At 42.9% G+C, this 21,636-nt stretch overlaps 3 protein-coding genes across 4 annotated transcripts in view; all 3 read right to left on the minus strand.

Annotated features, from left to right (window-relative positions):
- Positions 1 to 1,887: 1,887 nt before the first annotated feature.
- On the minus strand, positions 1,888 to 5,183 carry LOC108136186. The gene is made up of 5 exons (XM_017257184.2): positions 4,511 to 5,183; positions 3,585 to 3,977; positions 2,674 to 3,155; positions 2,395 to 2,540; positions 1,888 to 2,332 (listed from the first exon to the last, which is right to left on the minus strand). The coding sequence occupies exons 1-5, from the start codon at positions 5,084 to 5,086 to the stop codon at positions 2,022 to 2,024; spliced, it is 1,908 nt and encodes a 635-aa protein (XP_017112673.1). The 5' UTR covers positions 5,087 to 5,183; the 3' UTR covers positions 1,888 to 2,021.
- A 412-nt stretch (positions 5,184 to 5,595) lies between these two features.
- LOC108136170 (myb-like protein X) lies at positions 5,596 to 9,774 on the minus strand. The gene is made up of 2 exons (XM_017257168.2): positions 9,252 to 9,774; positions 5,596 to 7,885 (listed from the first exon to the last, which is right to left on the minus strand). The coding sequence occupies exons 1-2, from the start codon at positions 9,535 to 9,537 to the stop codon at positions 5,895 to 5,897; spliced, it is 2,277 nt and encodes a 758-aa protein (XP_017112657.1). The 5' UTR covers positions 9,538 to 9,774; the 3' UTR covers positions 5,596 to 5,894.
- Positions 9,775 to 16,645: 6,871 nt separating this feature from the next.
- The window catches only part of LOC108136225, a 106,250-nt gene continuing 101,259 nt past the window's right edge, over positions 16,646 to 21,636 (minus strand). For both annotated transcript variants that reach the window (XM_041707136.1, XM_017257246.2), the window contains 3 exons: positions 20,568 to 21,429; positions 19,628 to 20,361; positions 16,646 to 18,932 (listed from right to left, as the gene is read on the minus strand). In XM_041707136.1, coding sequence (XP_041563070.1) covers positions 16,650 to 18,932; positions 19,628 to 20,361; positions 20,568 to 21,429 — 3,879 coding nt within the window. In that variant the 3' untranslated portion in view covers positions 16,646 to 16,649. The remainder of the gene's footprint in view (positions 18,933 to 19,627; positions 20,362 to 20,567; positions 21,430 to 21,636) is intronic.

A 21,636-nucleotide genomic window follows, 5' to 3' on the forward strand; every position in this document is an offset into this window, starting at 1 on the left:
ATTTCAGTTGCTCTTTTTCCGTCCATTTGCTCCTTCTTTGCCCCTCGGCGTTGATTTGGAGTGCTGTTTATGCATGCAACAGGGCGTATGAGTGCTGGCTAATTGGTTCGAGGTGGCAGCGCAGGTCACAGGTTACACAGCAACAAGTGCGGCTCAAATTGATGAGTGCACATTGGTTTAAGCAGCACTGGTTCACTGGTAGCTACCAAAAAAAAACATTTTAATTGTATATATAACACTGTGAGCTTTAATAATAACTATATATATATATATTGAATATCACTTTTTATTACACTGTACAAATCTTGTCAGATAAATTATAAATTTTGAGCTTATTGAACAAACTGATTTTACAGAATGCTTTTTTATTTTTTAGAACATAATTATTCCCATACTCACACAAATAAGTTCGACACAATTGCGTTTGTACACAAAAAACAATTGCTTAAGCACATGCATTTGTTGAAATTGACTTAATATGAATTAAATAATTTTTTTTTACTTTTGCATTACAAACAGCTTGACATTCACTGGGTCTTGATGACTAGGTCGAGTTCTGTTTAAACTTTCGTAAAAGTAGGTCAGCGTATCTTTAATTTTATTGGCATAATATTCATAAAGAGTTGTATTAAATACATTATAAAATGTGTACTTAATTATATTTAGTAAATTTTTATTTATTGTGTTTGTTTATTATTTAAGACTTAATTTTTGCAGAAATTTTAAATTGCCGATTAAACTGTTGTCGTCAAAAAGTATCATTATTAGCATTATGTTTTTGTAGTTAACTTAAAATTTTGATTTAACGAATTTATTGTTGGTAATTTGATAATCTATTTTCAGGCCTGTATTTCAATGCTGTTGTATAGAATTTAAAATTGGTTCCATATATTTTCCTATGGCCTTCGGACTATTAAATAGTTTAAGCTTACCCCAATCGGTTGCAATTTCTCCCATCGCCCCCAAAGTTTTGTAGGCGCTGGCTGACAGTTCAATTGAAATGCAGCTGGTAGCTTGCTTTTTGCTCGACTTTGCTTGTTTTGTATTTATTTATTGTTTTCGGTCGCATTTCGGCGACACTCCGCATGGCATGGCTTGTTGCGCTATTGCCAAAAACGATAAAGCGGCAAAAGCAAAACATTTAATTGGCGGCTGCCCCCTGTCCATCTCACTTTTTTTGTCGGGTAACTTTCTTTCCGCAAAAAAAAGCGAAATAAAAAGCGGACACCCACACTCCCGCTGGCATACAAATGAAGAGTAATAGTCGAAGCCCCCTCGAAAAACCTCGCCCCTGCTGCGCGGCTTATGCAAAGTTTTAGCCGAATAAAAAACAAAAACAACGGAGAGCATACCAACAACAAAAGACATTTGCGACTGATGTGAAAAATAAAAGCAATTAAAAATCATAAAAAAATATTGCAATAATTGTCGTATAATCGGCGCCGTAAAGGGTAGACAAAAAAGCATAATTAAATAATTCCGGTGGCTCTTGGCATTTAGTGTTATATAATATCGCCCCGATTATGGGGGTTATTGTTTTTCACGGCCCTAATGGCCCACCATTTCTTTGTATTTCTTTCTTTGGGGGCATTTGTTGTTAACATTTTTCCCGCGCTTTGCTTACTAATTTAGCTATTGCAACATTTTGGGCCAACGCTAAATGCTGTGAAAATTCAACACTTTTGTGTCGAAGTGCCAGCGTGGGAGAATTCGCATTTAACCCATATTTAGTTCGGACCACAAATTTCAAATTTTAGCTTTGTGCATTATTTGCATTTAAGTGAGATCTCAAAAGCCAACAAATTTTATAAAAAAGGTGTATAGATTTCCAAAGGTAAAATCAGAAATGAAATTTAAATAACGTGTTAGATATATTTGTATATTAACAAGTCAAAATTTAAATCCTATAGTAAAAACCTATTACATTTTAATAGTTTGCTAGTTACATACAACTGAGCCAACAGCTGTCAACTTAATATTCCATTGCAAAACTGGAATAGGTTTTTCTGGTTACATTTTCTCTATAACAACACACTACTACTGGATGCCTGAGAGCTCATTGGAGTTGCTGTGCTAATGGGACTGCGTTTGCGCGATTTCCGCACCGACATATCCGACTGCCGCAATCGCCGTATTTGCAATTCGTAGTTGTTAACGTTAATGCAGATGGCAATAAAGGCCACCAGTTTCGGGGACTTCAGATCGCTGGCCAATTGCCTGGCCTTGGCCAGGGATTCCTTTAGCTTCTCAAATCGATTCAGTACGGCATGTACTTGGCATCCGAGGAACACGCAGTTGAACCGCCAGATCAAACTATTGCATCTGCGCGCCTCTGGGTGTTTAAACAGGTTAACGGGTCTGGAGAACTGTGTCAATGGGTTAAGCTTAACCCACCGTTGAAGGCCTTTTGAACCACCATCAAGCACTTGTCGAAGCGCGAACCCTTAAAGTGGCAGCGCGCAATCTCGAATAACAAATAGGATCGCTCGATCGGATAGCGGGAATGGCGCAGTCGATTCCCCAGATGCTCCAGCTTCTGGCTGCAAAAAAAAAAAAAAAATAAGACCGATTAAACTTAAATAGTAAATAAATTGTTTTTTCTTTTGCCACAAATTTTGCTTTTGGATTGATATATTGAAGTTCCCATGTATTGAGTGGAATTAGCTTACTCACTTGATGCGGCTGTGCCGTTCCTTCTCCCGATCGATCTCCAGGTAGATATTGGAGCCCCCCACGCTGACGGTCATGTCGCGCACCTCCTCCGATCGAAATTGATATAATATGTGTCGATTCTGGGCTTCCAGGAAGTCCACATTGTCGGGCACGGTGCAGCGGTCGCAGTAGGCCAGTGCCAGCGTATTGTAGACATCGTTGAGGAACTCCCACTTCCAGGGCAGCGTTCGCTGCGTCTTCAGCTCGAAATGTACGGACATTGTCCGCTCCACGTAGTCGGACAGCCCCTCCGGATCGAGGCCCTCCCTGCGGCGCCTGTGCAACTCGTGCAGCATCCTCAGGCAGTCGCGACGCGTCCGGTATTGGACGTGGAACAGGTGCATCTCCCGCAACCGCTGCCGCCGCTCCTGCTCCCCGATCCGGCCGTGCCGCTGCATCGTGTACAACCGGTTGTACAGCGGATTCCGGGCATGCATCATTTTCTAATTGGTTTTCGAAAATTGGGAAAAAGGTTATTTCTTGGGAATGATATTAATCCCAAATGATAATTTAATTTCTCATTGTTGAAAACATCAAATTAATTCAAAGAATTTCATTGTTATTATTTCTAATGATTGAAATAATCATTTGATTTCAACATGTTACTTTTTTTATTTATATTTCTAATAAATAAAGAAAGTATTTATTTTAATTTCAAATTGTATTTTAATGTTAAATGGTCTTTGTTATATATTCTTAAACTTGAGAAAGATAGTTTTTGAAGTAAACTTGAGGTTTACTAAAATGTTTTTTTTTACAAAACTATTTACAAATTCTAAATATTTTTTTTAGGATACTGTCTCTAATACGAATTTTGAAAAATCAGCAATAAAATGATTGAATAGTAAAACTTACCTTCTAGTAAGACTTACCATAAACCGACGGACAATTGTGTACTGCTCCTCGCTCAGTTGGCGCAGGGGGGGCGTGGTCATCAGCCTCAGCGGATCGAGAAAGTTGCGGTCGCTGCGCAGATGACGTAATAGCGCAACGTCATCGGCGCTGCGGCCCATGTAGTTGTAGTTGTACAGGCGTTCGCTCAGCCGCCGACGGGCTTTTTCCAATGGGGTTAACTGTTCCGGCGCCTTGACGAGGACGCTCTGAACGTCGCACTGCCCCCGTTCGCGCATCTCCTTCCAGAGGGGGCGTGGCACCTGAGCGGCCAGCTCCTTCCGCCGGCGGGCGACCTCCCCAAGGACGTCGCAGTGCTGCTGCATAAAAGGCCGCAGCGATTCGCCCAAGGTGTCATCGAAAACGCCAAGGATCTACAGTCAGTGTAGGGAATAAAAATATATTACATTACTCTACCTTTTTCTGATGGCAAATAAGACCTGATTATTATTAATAACTAGGTAATTAAGGCACACGAAAACAAAAGACTTTTAAATCTGTTAAAACTTTTAGTTTTAGGGGTATTTAATTGGCTCAAGGCCGTAAAATGCGCTCAACACAAAAATAAAAATATTTTAAAGTTGTAAAAGCTTCATGGAAAATACAAATTTGCCAAAATCAATATTCCCATGTATCATTATTGGCATTAAAGTTATTTTGTTTTTTTTTTTTAGCTTTTAACCAAAATATAATTGAGTATCAGAAAATAAAATCTTTTTGACTATAAGATTATACTGAAAATTTGCTAAGAATATGTTTAGATGGATAGGTCTCCCAAATATTCTCAACCTTTTTGTAAATTACTTTTCTAGATTTCTATAGTTCGTAAGAGTGGTAGTTGTAATTTAAAAGAGTGCAAGCAATTTGGGATATAATCATTTGATTAGAGGGATGAGTGGGCACTCACCTTCTGTTTGATCTGGCGAAAGCGGCTGTCGGCGAACTGTCCGCCGAAGAGACGCCCTTCCAGGTGCAGAGTGGTGAGGCCGCTTTCGAATTCGTTGGCATCGACCAGGGCGTCGCACTTCTCGGCAATGATCCCGGTGGTGACCAGGGCGCAGGCCTCATTGGGGCGGCGGAACAGCTCCAGGGCGCGCTGAGCTCGCCGGACATCGAGGAGGGCCAGCTCCGGACGGGCCATCGACCGCTGGCAGCGACTCCGCTGAAACAGGGACTTGTAGTCCCCGCGGCACACGCCCGCCTCCGCATCGAAACAGCTGCGAAGGTGGGCGGGGCCGGTGTTGCGGGCCATTGGGCAGCTGGGCGGAGCGGGGGGCGGCGCCGCCTCCTTGCAGACGGTCATCGCCCGCCCGAAACTGTCCAGCGCCGAGCGTTTCAGCTGGCGGCGGTTGTAGAAGATGCCCCAATCTCCGTAGATCTGCGACTGCATGCAGGAGCGCCAATCGACCCGCTGCCAGGGGCGGAGCTGCGGCAGCAGGGGGGCCAGCACGCCCCCATTGGCCAGCCCACTCGTCCAGGACATTCACTGCTCTCCTACGGCTAATTTCGAAGTACTCGCTAATTTGGGCCAACCCGAAATTTGGCAAGAAACTAACCAAAATCATTCACCCAACGGGAACTTTAACAAATGAAGCAAAGCCAAAATGATGGGAAATAATATTGTCTTTCAGTACAACTTAATATTATTTAATCTAAATTATTTTATTTGAAATGCATATTCACCTCTTTTACTAAATTGCCTTGATGAGCTTTTCTTTTGTTTTCAAGATGGTTAAAGTTTATAAAATTGTTATTAGGTGCATATTTTTAATCAAAATGTTTACTAACCCGGTTTTTTTTGCTTAAGGCCATTTCTTATATTTTAAGATGGCTACAAACAACTTAAAGTGCATATTTTCATTTAACATTAATATATTTAAGCCATTTTCTAATATTTTTAGATGACGTTGATAACTGGCTGCAACAAAATTGTTGCTTATAAAACATAAATTAACTACATAAATTATTTTCGAAAGCTTTCAACAAAACATTTTGCTTCAGGGTATTTCAAATAGAAAATGCTCAGTTTAAAATAACTGAAATCAGCCTTTTGATGTTGACCAACCTATGGTTAAATTTTGAAGTTGATTTTTCCATTGCTCTTCTCCAAACCCCTGATATTAACTTGAAATTTGCAGTAGTTAAATTACAATTATTATTTATTTCGCTTGAGTTTGGCTTTGAGTTGGTTTCAATAAATACAATAAATACGTATTAATTAACAGGCTTCAACGTTCATCATTAACAATTCATTAACAATTACGAATTACATTTAATTAAGTTGAGGGGGGTTAATGGATTTTCCTCAATGGGCGTGTCAGGGGGCGGGTCAGGCGGCGCGAGCGCAGACGTCGACGTCGGGACAACGACTTCGCTGCCGGCGTCGCCTTTTCATTTTCATTTACATTTGCATATGCATTTGCAATACCATATCCATTTTCTTCGATTTTCACAGCGCTTTCTTCGGGTTTTGCTGCTACTGCGGATTCTTCTGCAGCCTCTTCTTCGTCTTCGTCTTCCTCGTCGGCATCGTCCTCCTCCTCCTCATCTTCATCCTCCTCCGCCTCTTCGTCTCCATCGCCTTCTTCATTATCATCTTCTGCTGCCTCTTCCCCTTCCTCACCTTCAGCTGCAGTGTCATCGATGGACTCTGGCTTGACCTTTTCTTTATGACCTTTCTTCACCTCTTTCTCCTCTTTTTTTTCTCCCTCTTTCATCCCCTCATTTGCCTGCTCTTCCTTTTTCTTCGGGGGTTCCTTCACCTGGTTTTTTTTCTCCACCTCATCATCATCATCATCGTCCACGTTTATCTCATTATCGCTATCGTTTTCGATTTCAACAGCCAATGTTGTCGCCTCTTCTTCCGTTTCTCCTTCCTCGTCTTCTGCCTCCTCTTCCTCGTCTGTCTCCTCCTCTTTCTCCGCTTCTTCGACTGTCTTCTCGTACCCTTCTTCTACTGTCTTCTCCCCATTGTTTGTGTCATCAATAACAACAATGTTTGGCTTGTTAAATGTCGCGGCTGTTGATGTTGTTGTTGTTGTTGGTATTTTAGTTTTTGTCGGTATTTTCGTTGTAGTTGTTGTAGTTGTTGTTGTGGGCGCCTCAGTGGCTTTTATTGAATTGGTAATTGTTTCAATTACCTGACTTGGCCTCGGGCCACTCTCGCCATAGCCATAACCATTGTCATTGTCAGGTGTCTCTTGCTCTTGCTTTTGCACAGAGTCTTTCTCTTTCTCCGCCCCTATTGCCGTCTCTTTCGCGTCTTCTGCTGGCACATCTTCAGCCTCTTCCTCGAGCGGTGTTTCATCTGCCTGATCGCTGGCCATTAGCATTTCACTTTCGATTGGCAGGGGTTCCACCTCTCCGGTTTCTTCGTCCTCTTGATGATCTTTACTCTCATCTTTCTCTTGATTCTCCAAAAGTTGATCATCTGGCTGAGTCGGGGGTTGATAGCCCGTTGGTTGCTCATCTTCCAAAAGATCCTCGTTAAGTGCATCTGCAGGAGGTGGATTCTCATGGGGTTGTTTCTGATCTTCGTCTAAATGATCCACCAGACCTAGTGGTTGATAGCCCTGTTGATCCTCCTGCTCTTCCAATTGATCATGTTTAAGTGGCTTGCTTAGGGTTTGATTCTTCTGATGGTGGTAGCCCAGTGGTTGATACTCCTGGCTCTTGTCTTCATTTACTTGATCTTCCAGCATTGATTGATCCTCTTTCTGTTGATCGATCAGTGGCTGATTCTTCTGAGGCTGTGTCTCCTGTGCTTGATTCTCCAACGGTTGACTTAGAGGTGGATAGCCCAAGGGTTGATTCTCCTCCTCTTTGTCTTGCTCGCTAGTTGAAGATCCAATCTTCTCTGGCTGGTAGTCCTCCCCCTTGACTTCCTCCTGCGAGGCATACTCCTCCGGCTGATCCTCCAGCTCGGCATACTCCGCGTACTCCTCCAGATCGTCACTTTGGCCAGCCGGCAGCACGGGCTGCCCGTTCTTGTCCACATACTGCAGCCCATCCAGGCCCATCTTCATGCACTGGAAGTGCATCTCGAAGAGATCCGTGGTGGCCAGTCGCACCACAAAGTCCATGCACATGTTCAGATTGTTCCCCGCCAGGGTGACATCGGTCATCTGGACGCACATGGCCATTGGCACACCCATCATGACGGGAATGCAGAAGGGCGCCGGATTGCGCACCGAGAGCCCGTACTTCGAGGAGGGTCGGCCGTTCAGATAGACCTCCAGTTGGGCCTCCTCCAGCTGCGGCACAAAGCTCACGTTGGCGCACACTGCAATAAAGAGGCAAAATGGAAAGAAAACGCTGAGTCAAAAGCTGCAGACAGACGTACGTACAACAATGAAATGGAATGGAATCGTTTCGTTCAATGAATGAAAGTGGCGGGTGGCAAACTGTCTACGGATCCCAGGCGGATGAGGGGGTAACCACCACCACCATCACCATCACCACCACCACCGCTGCAAGCGCCAACAATTTGTGGCATTTTGATTGGCGAATGCTGGCATGTCACGAAGCGAAGCGGAGCGAAATGGTAATGGAAATGGAAACCACCGATCGCATTGTAGTCTCCGGCATGCGCCGCCAACTCACCGCCAAGATTTCGGTTTCTTGGCCAAGGAAATCGGCCTGGAATCCAAACTGAATCCAAACTGAGAGCCATTGCCACCACCCGCAGGCCAGGAGCCACGATTTGGACCGGACTAAGTGATCGCTGCGATCCTAATCACTGCATAACCATATGGCTAGTGGGCGATTCCCCAGGGGTCTACTAAGCCACTGCTTATTACTGGATATTAAGATATTAAGGCTAAACAGCATACTGAAAATAAAACCTTCAAAACATTTTCAAACATCCTATCTGCTCGAAATAACTAACAAACATTAATAAAATGTAATCTAAAACCAAACTAGGCGCACTTTGCTCTACTTTAAAGATTAACCAAGATATAAAATAAATATAGCAATATCTTATTTATTTATACCTTTTAGTTATTATAATTATTTTATATATTTATAATGCAAATTGCATAAGATATCGTTGTATTTAATTTGAGTCTCGGTAAATCTTTAAAATCTACAAAGGCTATATTCCTAATTATTAATATATCTATTACTTAAATTTAAGAACCCATAAAATTAGAAATAATATTTTAAATAAATTTTGCTAATAGTCCCTTAAATCGATTTGGCAACTAAATATAAATATAAGTCCACAGATTCATAGAGTGTTTTAACATTTATTTATTTATTTTATTATCAATATTTATTCGAAGAATAAATTAAATTTATTGCTAATTTAAATCATTTTAAATATTATTTTTAAGTCCAAAAAAATATATATGGATATGCCAAACATGTTTTAAAATTGCAGTTCTCTCGTAATAAATAATTTAAAAGTATAAATTAAATTAAAATAATGAACATAATTATCCCAAATTTTATTTTACGCAGATGCATTTGGCTTACTAATTTTAGAAAACTGTCTTAAAAGTAATGATCCCTTCATTCCTTTTGCTATTTAAAAAGAAAACTTTAAATTGCTAAAAAGGCATAAATATGCCCTAAACTTTCCCAAAGTTTCGTGAATTGCTTGCAATCTTGCAATATATTGCGAAAAGAATATATATTTTGCTCACCTTTCTGGTCGAATCGGTACTGATCGACCTTGAGTCCGGCGCAGCATCCGCAGGTCGGTCCGCTGCACTCGCAGGGCTGGCCAAAGGTGGACCAGATGGAGCCCTTCTCCGAGTACTTGACACTGGCCAAATTGCGACCCCGGGACACACTGACCGTGGGTGGTAAATACGGCTGGTGCGACTTCAGTTCGTAGAAGATCAGGCCGTTGCTGTAGCTGCGCGAGGATATATCCGCGGGGCAGACGATCAGCACGAGGGCTAAGCTCAAACCGATCCAGGGAATCATTTCCACAGATGGATAGTTTCCACAAAACACACAGAACAAAAACTGCAGAAGACCACTGAACAAAAAATGTGCGGCTCGCGACTCAAGTATTTTGTGATTATCTTGAGAAAAATCCGGATCACTTCTTCTTAAACGATAGACGGTAACGGTATAGCCGTGGCAATTCGAATGGCAATACCACTTATTCAGTGGCTCTGGAGCAATGACAACCGCTCGCGATCGACGACAATTAAATATTAAAACGCTGAACGCGACGAGCGTTAGCTTAAAAATGAAATGGAAACCGCCGACCGAAGAAGTTGGCAGCGGCAGCGACGGCGACTGCGAATGCGGTTGAGGCCAAAATGTTGCTGCTGGGAGCCACGGCAGCAACAGCAACATTAAACAGCAACAACAGCAACATCCAACGGCAGCAGCAACCTCGTTAAATTGTCGCTCGTTGCGGCTGTTTGCTGTTTTTGCGAGTAAACCATTTGTACACTTCCCTCAAAATAGGGTACCAGAAATAATAAAGTAGGCTTGGCAGTTCGATTAAAGATATTGTTTTTTATTTATTTTTAGACGTTCTGAGATAACCAGCCAATGTCTTATAGAATTCTTAACTGTGAAAACAACTCTTTCAATTAAAAGAAAAGAAAAATTTGGTAGTTTATCTTAATATATATACATTATATATACATTTTTCGATTTTTAATAATAGCGTGGCTGCCATTCAAAACATAAATAAATGGTATTTTAATTCAATATCATTTATTTGATACTGATAGTGCAAATTAAAGTACATCTTTTAAAGCTCTAAAATGGTAAAGCGAGATTTATTTATCGTACTTATTGTTTTTGACTTAATTGTGCTTTCTGCCTGAGATATACAAACTATAAAAACAAAAAATCCGATTAAGAGTATTCGATATTCCCCTTAAACTTGTAAACAATTTATTTCTTATCAGCAGCGGCAAATCGTCAATTGCTGTTGTTGGTGCTGCTGCAACATTGTTTTTGCCATTGTTGTTACTGTTTCTGTTACTGTTAGTGCTGCTGTTCGTGTTGTTGGAGTTTTCACTGTAGCCGCTGCTTTGTTTATTTGTCTTTTACGTCGATGTTGCTGCTGTGTCTGCAGCAGTTGCTGTTGCTATTGCTGTTGCTCCTGCTGCCGCTTTGCTTTGTTGCGTGTGCCGAACGTTTTTTTTTTCGGGTGACAGTGACAAGAAAATTGCGACGATCGTGACTGGCTGGGAAAGCCAAAAACAACAAATCTCCACTCCCTACCGCATTCGTTGTTGTTGTTGTTACGCAAAGCACTTGGGGCAGGTCATGGCCTCATGGACAAACTCTCAGCGATTTTCGAACTGGGAACCATTTACCACCGTCGGGAGTTACGGTTATGGCCGTTGCTGTTTGCCATAAACAAGGCTGATTTATCGATCCAATTGTCGCATCTGCGACTGCCAGTTAGGGACTTGTCACCCGTTTATTCCCTGCTTCACCTCATCCTTTCGCCAATTTGTCCTTCTCATAGGCATATATAAGTTTATGAATCAATACTGTGGGCACCCACACCCATTGACTAAACACAATTAAAAGACTATAAAAAAAAAATTTCTTCCATCTATCACCTTTCTACCAATATGTGTTTTTAATTAACGATACTTTGCCCAGGAAACGATTTTTATTTAAAAGTATCAAATAACACTTTTTTTTATAGCTAAGTAAAAATGAACTTAAGACTTTAGGTATTATTATGTTAATAAGTGTTCAATATAAAACAATAATCCTAAAGGAATTGCTAGCATGTCAATCTGTAATTTAAAAGAAATTGGTTATGGCTTTGAAAATACTTCAGGGAAATGATTATATTTTTTAATAAATGTAATATATCCGTGTGTAATGTACCTTTGGCTAAAAGCTGCATCTAACCAATGGTTAAGTTCGGAGGACCCGCACATCTAGATTTACGCTTTCACCTCTTGTGACTTAATTTATATTTAATAGTTTTGTTTGTTGAACGATTTGTTTGGCTCTATGTCAGCAGTAATATAATATATTTTCGGACCCTTTGAGCATCATATCATTTGGATCGCGGCGTATTTCGGTGGCTATTTTGGGTACCGGTCCCAATCGCCTTCGGGCCCTAATATTGCATAATGTCTGGCCCAGACTCAGAGACTGCAATCTCGTTAAGCGTTAAGGGGGACAGACCAGACACTTGCCAAGTTCGACATCGACGATTCAGCTCGTTTTTCAAGCGGTGAAAATAAAGCAAAATGGAAATGGAATTGGAAATAAAAGTGTCGTCGCCAACAATTAACACTAATAAGCTCGAGCTGGAGCTGGCGCTGCGGTGCAATGTGCTTTCGTTTATGTAATGGGCCGTCGCATCCGCCGACATCGTCATTATCAGCTGACTCGCTTATTGGGCATTATTATTCATTACTGATAATATCAATTTGGCACGCCCGCGAGTCTTTCTCTGTGACTTTCTGGCCCTTACGCAAAACTAATGCCCCAGCTCAAATAAGTGGGTCACTATTCAAAGTGGAGCTAGCAACGGTTTTTGACCATCGCTATTTCTGGTTTAAAACAAGTCGAGAGCTTTTTATAAAAACAGGACTTTCCTAGATATCTCAGAGCTTTAAGCTCAGGAAGGAAATAAGGTAGGACTTCTAGCTAAAATTAGTCTAGAGCTTTACTATAAACTCTTACTATTTGAAAATCATTTGGAACACATTAATGTTAATGTAAATAACAACTACAATTTCAAAGTTCAACAGAATATATTAAAACTTGTAGTATCCCCAGAGAATCCAGGTTTTTGATTCCAAATGTATCAGATGCTATGGAAGGGAAGTAAAGTTACAATATTATAAATGCATTAACAACTTTCGCTTTTTTGCCCTGCTATGTGCAGTCTCATGTCGGGTTATGTAAAATGCACAAATGCAACTAAAGGTTTTGCTGTGCATAAAATGATAAGCAAAGGGAAAGCTAAACTTCCGGATCAATATTTAAAACGTTTTTGCCAAAACATCATACCATAAATTCAAAGTTAAACATTTAATCATAATGTAACCCAAAAAGACCGTAAAAAATCAGTCGATGTATCAAAAGCCAGGGAAATAATGGTCAAATCATAAAATGTCATACACTGTTGACTTCGTAATAAAATTTCCAATCGAATGGCATACACAGTTTAAATTTTTTTAGATTTTCAAATTTCTGCAAAAAATGAAAAAATAAAATTTGGACAAAAATAAAATTTTCAAAAAACGTTTTTCTAAATTCTGTTTTTGTGTCAAAACAAAATAAATTGTTTTAAATCGATCAGGGACGGATGGTATGGGTTACCAGCTGTTCAAAATAGCAACTCTTTTGACTTTGGGTCTTATTTTGGCAAAGTTACAACAAAAAGACTCATCAAAAATAATTTTGTTTGAAAAATCGCCAAAAATCCCAAAAAACACATTAAAAACTTGGTTTTTGTGTCAAAACTCTGGGAAATAATGGTCAAAATGTAAAATGTCATACACCGTCGAATTCGTAATAAAATTTCCAATCGAATGGCATTCGCAGATAAAATTTTTTCAGATTTTCAAATTTCTGCAAAAAATGATGATGTACCCCCTTACAAAAAAGTCAGAAATTTGGACAAAAATAAAATTTTCAAAAAACGTTTTTCTAAATTCTGTTTTTGTGTCAAAACAAAATAAATTGTTTTAAATCGATCAGGGACGGATGGTATAGGTTGCCAGCTGTTCAAAATAGCAACTCTTTTGACTTTGGGTCTTATTTTGGCAAAGTTACAACAAAAAGGCTCTTCAAAAATAATTTTGTTTGAAAAATCGCCAAAAATCCCAAAAAATACATTAAAAACTTGGTTTTTGTGTCAAAACTCTGGGAAATAATGGTCAAAATGTAAAATGTCATACACCGTCGAATTCGTAATAAAATTTCCAATCGAATGGCATTCACAGATAAAATTTTTTCAGATTTTCAAATTTCTGCAAAAAATGATGATGTACCCCCTTACAAAAAAGTCAGAAATTTGGGCAAAAATAAAATTTTCAAAAAACGTTTTTCTAAATTCTGTTTTTGTGTCAAAACAAAATAAATTGTTTTAAATCGATCAGGGACGGATGGTATAGGTTGCCAGCTGTTCAAAATAGCAACTCTTTTGACTTTGGGTCTTATTTTGGCAAAGTTACAACAAAAAGGCTCTTCAAAAATAATTTTGTTTGAAAAATCGCCAAAAATCCCAAAAAATACATTAAAAACTTGGTTTTTGTGTCAAAACTCTGGGAAATAATGGTCAAAATGTAAAATGTCATACACCGTCGAATTCGTAATAAAATTTCCAATCGAATGGCATTCACAGATAAAATTTTTTCAGATTTTCAAATTTCTGCAAAAAATGATGATGTACCCCCCTTACAAAAAAGTCAGAAATTTGGACAAAAATAAAATTTTCAAAAAACGTTTTTCTAAATTCTGTTTTTGTGTCAAAACAAAATAAATTGTTTTAAATCGATCAGGGACGGATGGTATGGGTTGCCAGCTGTTCAAAATAGCAACTCTTTTGACTTTGGGTCTTATTTTGGCAAAGTTACAGAAAAGAAGTAAATGTAAAACTGTAAAAATAACTTATCTTTGAACAGTGGCTCTGAAACTAAAAAAAATTTACTTAAGCAGCATAAAAGTATGCAATCCAAACACTAAAAACCCCAAACCTCAATAAAAAAAAACACTACAAATTCCAAATAACTCAAATCTAAGCCCCATTTTAAAATTATTCCATATGTTAAAAGTCGTTTATAGATATTGACAAAAAGCATCTTAAAAAAAAGAACTACGAAAATCCAAATAACCCACTATAATAACAGGATCAAATAAAAGAACACATGTGGTATATTTTTTTTTGTAATATTTTAATACATTTTCTTTGTTCTTGAATACATACAATGTTTTTTTTTTTGTTTCTTTTGTTGTATAACACCGACAAAGCAACTGGTTTCGCTGTGGGTAGATAGTTCACAAACGAGGCCGAATAATATGCCATCCAAGTACATGTACATTTGGGCTCCCCGGGGAACCCGTAAATATGTGTAGATATATAAGTAAATATATTATTTTCATATATGTAGATGAGTGCGTTAACGCGTATTTGTGTGTGTGTGTGTCTGTATTCGAGTGTGTGTGTGTGAGTGTGTAAATATGCACAATGATATAAAAAGTTACATAATTGCATTATGCCTGACTTCTATATGTGTATCCAAAAGATATCGCTCACAAAAAATATCTTCGATAAAACATTTTGTTTCTTTATTTATTATTTTTAGCTAAATATTCTCGTACACACGCACATGTATATTTTTAAAGATGTAAATCGTATATAAGTATGTTTTTGTGTATATATAAGATATTCCTTGTTCGCTTCATTTCTTTTGTATATATATATATATTTACTTGACAAACAACAACAAAAAAATTTGTTCTTGTATCTTGTTTGTTTGTTGTAAATTTTCACAAATACAGGCTTTAGAGTACTACAAATTGGGTTTATCCATAAACGGGGAGTACGTTTAATTCTAATTTCGTTATAATACATACATAAAGGGAAGTGCTGCCAGCTGCATTAGAGTTTCGACTTCGAAAATGTTAACAACAAAAAAGCATGGTTAATGAATGGGTTTAAATAGCCATCTAAAAAACGCATCCTGTTTTTTTAACAATGCTTTTTCGTTTTATCGTTTTATCTCTTATTTTACAGACAACATCATTTTCCCTTAGCTTGTGGGCTTGGCCGCTCGCTTGTGTGTGTGAGTGTGTGTGTGTGTGTGTGCTTAACCGCTTATCGAACTACTTATATCCTATGTAACATATTATGCTTACAGAACTATCGAAAAAAAAAACACTTGTATATTTGGATATTCAGTTATGAACTACATACGAAAAAAAAAAAACATTTCCCTAGGGCTAAGTTTCACTTTCACTTACGCGAGAATCGAGAACGAAAAGAGATAGTTGGCTGTTCAAGTTTGAGAAAAAGTTGACTAAGCACTAGATTTCTCCGGAAACATTCGCTATATATACACCCCTGTAGCCGCTTCCGTTTCCAAATCTGATTCAAACTAAGTTTATCCTAACAGCTCGTTGAAAAACCCACCGAAAAGGTGAAGTTCCAAACTGGTTAAAAACGAAATTTACTTAATTTATCTTATATTTCCAAAGTTTTGGAAATTATAAAAAAAAAAACTTGCCTTTTTCAACAAGGATATGAAAAAGTTTGACTTTAAATATGAGTCTTACACTATATAACGAATTTAATTAGTGCAATAAATGAATTTTAATTGTTGTGGTGAAAAATTAAGCTTTGGTAGATAATTTTAGCGAAAAGTGATATTATTGTAAATAATTGGACTTCACATTAGTGTTTACTGATTTTCGTACAAGAGAAGTTTTAGCAAATTTTGCTTTTTGATAATGGAAGTTGGGATTTTACATTGCCCTTAAGTGATTTTGAATTATGTAATGCAACCTTTTTAAACAAAACCTCAAGTCTGGTTAAGAATAACCTTTGTGATATAGAGTGTTTTGATTTAGGAAATTGTTAAACTGATTTTCAAAGATTTGTTTTCTGATTTGAATTGGAAACGTACACAGGGTCGCTTATAAATATAATATATATTCGATATTCCCGATATTCCCGCTTACAGCAAACGCAGAAAGAAAAAAAAAAAGAGAAAGCAAATCAAGTGATTTTGTGCCTAAAACGTAAGCCTAAGAGCTACAAACTAAATTTCGAAAACAATGTACACGCGCATCTAGAACTCCTTGAGGCTGCCGCCGCGCTTCAGCTTGGTCAGTCGCTTCAGACTGGCACCCAATTTGTTTCCAGCTCCCGCTCCTCCCGCTCCACCATCGTTGCCGGCACTGCGATCGCGCTGGATGAAGGAACCCCGGAAGCGAACGCGTCCGCGTCCACGGCGCTGCATCTGCATCTGTTGGAGCTGCTGGAGCTGCTGCTGCTGCTCGCCCACGCGGCGCCACAGCTCGGTGAGCGGCGGATGGTGCTGGTGGGGATGCTGCTGAAGGGTGCAGCAGCACACCAGCTCCTGCGATTATAACTTCTTCTCCCACACCACAATGTGGGCGTCATTGGAGTTGGCCGTCAGTGGCGAGCAGCTGGGATTATCCTGTCCGCCCGAGCCGGATGCACTGCCTCCGCCGGAGGAGCTGTTCTTGTGGCTGGGCGAACCGCCCGCCCCGCCATTGTACCACATCTGGCGCCAGTAGCCCCGTCCGCCCATCAGCGTGATCACTGTCCGCGGTCCGTCGGCGCTCTGCTGCTGCTGCTGCTTGGAGTTCTGCTTCTGCTTGCGCTTCAGCGTGGCCACCGCAGCGGCGGCTGGTTTGTCCAGGCCAGCAGCACTCACTGTGCCCCCCAGTCTGCCGCCTGTCTCCTCTGTTTTGCCTGAGGAGGAGCTAATTAGCAACTGCTGCTGCTGCTGCTGCTGCTGTTGCTGGTGGTGGTGTATGTCCGCCGTGGTCATCAGCCCGTTCTCGGATATATTGCCCAGATCGCTGCCCGTGCCGGAGGTCTTGTGGCTGGCACTGCTGCTGTTTCTCGAGACGGATCTCCCGCCAAAGTGCCGTATGCCCATGCTCTCCTCGCTGCCCGACGACGTGTACAGGCTGGAGGACTTGGAGTCCACGGACCAGTTGGACAGGTCCAACGACCTCGGCCGCGAGGCCTTCATCCGCAAGCGCCTGTCCAGGGTGCACACCTTGCCGGGTATGGCGGCCAGCTCGGGATCGGAGCGCCTCATGCCCTCGTACATCATGTCCATCAGGTTGCCCTGGTTGCCCTCCTCCGCATCGTAGTCCTCCTTCACGAATATCAGCTTGCCATACAGGCCGTAGACATCGCAGATGCCGTGCTCGGTGTTCCCTGTCGAATTGGCCGAGCCCGGGGTGCCAGGCACTACGCCCGCTCCTGCTCCCACTCCCATTCCCACTCCCACTGCTGCAGTGGCTCCCAGGCCGCGTGGCAGGGTCTTGGACATCCGGTTCGGATCGTCGCGGAAGCGCTTGCGGTGAAAGGCCGGCGAATTGGCCAGCGAGGCGCGTATCTTGGCCGTGAAGCTCTGGTCCAGCGAGTTCTGCTTGTCCAGCTTGGAGCTGCGCGGCGACGAGGCCGTTGAATCGGCACCCGGACTGGCCACCACCGCCGCCGCCGCCGCTGCTGCTGCTGCATCCTCCTTGGCCAGATCGCGGCGCAGCACGACGGCACCGTCGTCCAGCTCCTGGATCTTGGGATCCGCATCGATGGCCGGCAACTGGAGGTCGTCGCCCATGCTGGGCACCAATGGAGCAGCTGCACCACCCACTGGCGGTGGCTTGTAGGCGGGATAGACCTTGGGGATGAGCGGCAGCAGGAAGGTAATCGGACCGAAGTGCGCATGGCAGGACATGTTGATGCCGCCGCTGATGATGGGCACGCCCTCGAGGCGGGGCAGCGGAATGGTCACCGCAATGCCCACATTGGTGCCCACCCAGAGCAGGCCCTTGCAGGCCATCAGGGCGGTCACATACACCGAGCTGTTGTTCAGCGGCTGCTCCTTCTTGCCGTCGTGCCGCAGCACACTGGAGGCGATGTTGATGTCCTGCAGGTGCTTGAACGTCTCCGTGTGGTAGAGGCACAGCATCGTGGAGTTCTTCAGCGAGATCCAGAGCCCAATGCCCGAGTGGGCCATCAGGTTCACCTGCTGGCTGGCCCCGTGCTGCACCTCGAAGCTCCGCTGGATCTCTCCATTGAGGGCATTCAGCACGTACACCCGGTTGCCGCACGAGGCGTAGATGCACATGTTGATGGGCAGCAGACTGGGCACGGCCAGGTCGGAGTCGCCCAGCCTGATGGTCTGCGGATCGCGCATCTGCCAGACGCCGTCGTTGCCGCGGCGGAAGATCAGCACCGTGGCCCCCGACAGGGCCACGTAGACGGCATCGAAGTGGTAGAGGATGCGCTGCACTGCCCCCGCCACCGCATAACTGCCCAGCTGCTCCTCCTGCTCCGGATTTCTCGCTGAGTACACCAGTATCTTGCGGCTGTCCGTGCCCAGCCAGACCAAGTCGCCCAGCAGACTGGCCGGCTCGTCGCGCGTCCTCAGCTGATCCAATCCCTTGACGAACTCCAGCGCCGAGATCTGCGTCTCGAAGAGATCGAAGGCACCCGCCTCGCGCAGGTTGCCCGCCTGCTGCGGATGCTGGGCCAGCACGGTGATGTGCGACGAGGTCCCGTCGCTGCTGCACATCCACAGGTAGTTCAGCTGCTTGTGCCGCCGGCGCGCGTTGCCGCTCTGCTTGGTGTCATTGGCGATGCTGTAGTAACATCCACAGCGCACCTGTAAATTTAAGGGGAACACATTATTATGCATATCCATATTTGGGTGGGTCAATTTTAGTAGATCCGGAAATAATAACACAATCTTTAGAACCTCACTTTTTAATTTAAGTATTTCTTACTTTGATTTGCATCCATTGAGGTTTTTAGTTATTTTTAATATGAAAGTGACTACTTCTGGAATTTATTTTAGTATAGAATATTTAATATTTATTTTATTATCGGTGCTCAAAGCCTAAGTGGCAAATAAACTAATGGCCTTAAGCCTCAAAAATCGTTTGAAAAATACCATATACAAGGATTTGTTGAAAAATTTAAAACCCCTTTTTGTTGCTCATAAAGCTACTATGCCAATATGATATTTTATTTATAAAAATCAGTTGCATTTTTATATCGTGTCTACTAGCACCCAAAACTATGGTATTTTTACCAAACATTATAACATTTATAATTTATAAATGGATTTTAAAATGGAATTAAAAAAGCTGTTGTAAAAAGGTGTGTTTGCTATATCTTAAAAAATTTAAACAAATTTAATATAAATTTAGGAACTATTCCTAAAATGTTGTACATTATAAAAGATCTAAACATTGCCTAGATTATGAGCCCACCGTAAACATTTAGGAAAGAAGTATCTTAAATAATGCTTAAAGTTGATTTTTCTAAGGTAGTTTTGTCCTAAATATCGCTACACACCTCGGTTTGATGCTGTGACTTGTAGACAGGCATCGCCTTGACAAAGAGCGGCATTTTGCGGGACTGCTTCTGCTGGACGGCCTCCTGCAGCTGCAGCTGCTCCAGCGTCTGGCGTGGATCGCCCGCGGTCGCGTGCGCATGCTGCTGCGGATGGTGGTGGTGCGGATGATGGGGATGGTGGTGGTGGTGGGCGGACTGCGGATGCGATCCACCGCGCTCCCAGGCCGGCGAGTTGTTGGGATCAAGGGCCAGCTGGGCCAGGCGCAGCTCCGTGATCCACTCCTTCTTCACCGCCGGCGTCTGCGTCTGGAATGTGAAGGTCTCCTCCTTGCCGGACTTGTGGCGCCCGGTGAGCTGCAGGCAGCAGGAGTCCACCCAGGCCATCTCCTCGTCCTTGCGCTGGATGGAGCCCTGGATGAGGTTGAGCACGTTGCGCGTCGTGTTGGCGTTCAGCTCCTTGTAGCTGCCCTTCAGGCTGCACACCAGGTCCTGGATGCGGGAGATCACCTCGTAGTCGTACATCAGCGTGCTCATCTCGCTGCACAGGTTGTCGGCCCCGTTGGTCAGTTGGGCAGCCGGCGAGCTGTGCGGGTCCCCGAATCCGGAGAAGCCAACGGAGCCACCTCCTCCTCCTCCTCCTCCTCCCCCGTATCCCGGCAGCGTACTGTTGGCATAGGGACTGCCGTTGGCGCCACTGCTGCCATTCGACTTTAAGCTGCCGCCGCGATTGAGACCTGCAATCCAAATAAATCACATTATGATCACATTGTGCACACAAGTAAGCTTAACAATAGTAAGGCAAGGCACCCCATTTAGTTAATTGTAAAAGCTTCACAAGAAAAATAAAAAAAATGTTCAAAAGTTGCTTTTAAACTATTTTTGAAAAAAATAATATTACCAATAGGCATAGCGGCCCATTCATCTAATTCCCGATCCTTACCCGCTGTGAGAATCCTGGAGAGCGTGGCCGATGTGCTGTTGTCGACGATATCGACGTCGTTCACCGGGAACATCCACTTGAAGGTGAGCTTCTCGGTGGCCCCGAAGTCGTGCGACTGCTTGGGCGCCACCGAAACGCAGATGACCTTGTCGTTGAGGAGCAGCAGGCGGCGCTGCTTGCACTTGACAATGAAGCCGGCCTGGTTGAACTCCATGTGGGTGACGTTGTCCTCGCGGAGCAGGTACCGCGGGCGATGCCCGCCGGCGGAATCGCTGACGCTCATGCTGCTCAGGCTCAATGATCGGGCATTGAAGGTGCCCGAGATGTGGCCGAGCATCTCCTTGAAGGCCTGGTACTGCTCCGCCTCCCGTTTGCTCTCGTTCAGGAGCTCGGCCAGGAGCTCCAGCTGCGACAGGGCCAACTGCAGGGACATGCGATCGTGGTGACCCTGCGGCGTGTACTTGAGCAGATCCTGCAGGAAGAGGATGAACTGGGGGAAACGCTGGACGGGCTTCACCATCAGCCCGAAAAACGACAGCCGATCGTGGGCACTGATCTGCTTGACCTTGAAGAAGTCGGCCAGCGCCGACTTGCGCTTCTCCTCCATCTTGGCCAGCTCCATGGCCGCCGAGAAGTTGTTGATGAAGCCCGAGTAGATCTCCAGCAGCTGTGGCTTCCCGAAGGCGCTCACAAAGCAGTCGCCAATCTTCTCGTCCCGATCCCAGTTCCGCACACACTCGGCCAACGAGATGCGGAACAGCTTGTGCGAGTGCAGGATGTCCGGCAGGCAATGGAACAGGGTGGCTATCTTCACCGGATTCAGCACCGGCGGACTGCACTCCTCCAGCGGTTTCTTGTAATCCTGCGGATTGAGAACAGCACAATGGTGGTTAGTTTCGTTGAGGAAATGCACTTTCTTAAGGTGTTACACCAGCCTGCAGATTCTTAAAGTCCCCAAAATCATTATCAGATTGTTAAAAGACTGCATCTCCTAGAGAAAACCATTTATTCATTTGATATTAATTTAATTTTATAATTGAAATTTAAATTTGAAATTAAAATTGATTTA

The sequence above is a fragment of the Drosophila elegans genome, unplaced genomic scaffold (genome assembly GCF_018152505.1).
Source record: "Drosophila elegans isolate 14027-0461.03 unplaced genomic scaffold, ASM1815250v1 contig_149, whole genome shotgun sequence".
Classification (NCBI taxonomy): domain Eukaryota; kingdom Metazoa; phylum Arthropoda; class Insecta; order Diptera; family Drosophilidae; genus Drosophila; species Drosophila elegans.

Bases quoted from the DNA above. Each gene is read 5' to 3' on its own strand.
- LOC108136186 (XM_017257184.2), bottom strand. From the start codon at position 5,086: ATGTCCTGGACGAGTGGGCTGGCCAATGGGGGCGTGCTGGCCCCCCTG. The intron at 3,978-4,510 runs GTGAGTGCCCAC...CACTGACTGTAG, and splicing joins TTCGCCAGATCAAACAGAAG to ATCCTTGGCGTTTTCGATGA. The intron at 3,156-3,584 runs GTAAGTCTTACT...AAAACCAATTAG, and splicing joins CAATTGTCCGTCGGTTTATG to AAAATGATGCATGCCCGGAA.
- LOC108136170 (XM_017257168.2), bottom strand. From the start codon at position 9,537: ATGATTCCCTGGATCGGTTTGAGCTTAGCCCTCGTGCTGATCGTCTGC. The intron at 7,886-9,251 runs GTGAGCAAAATA...TCTTTATTGCAG, and splicing joins GTACCGATTCGACCAGAAAG to TGTGCGCCAACGTGAGCTTT.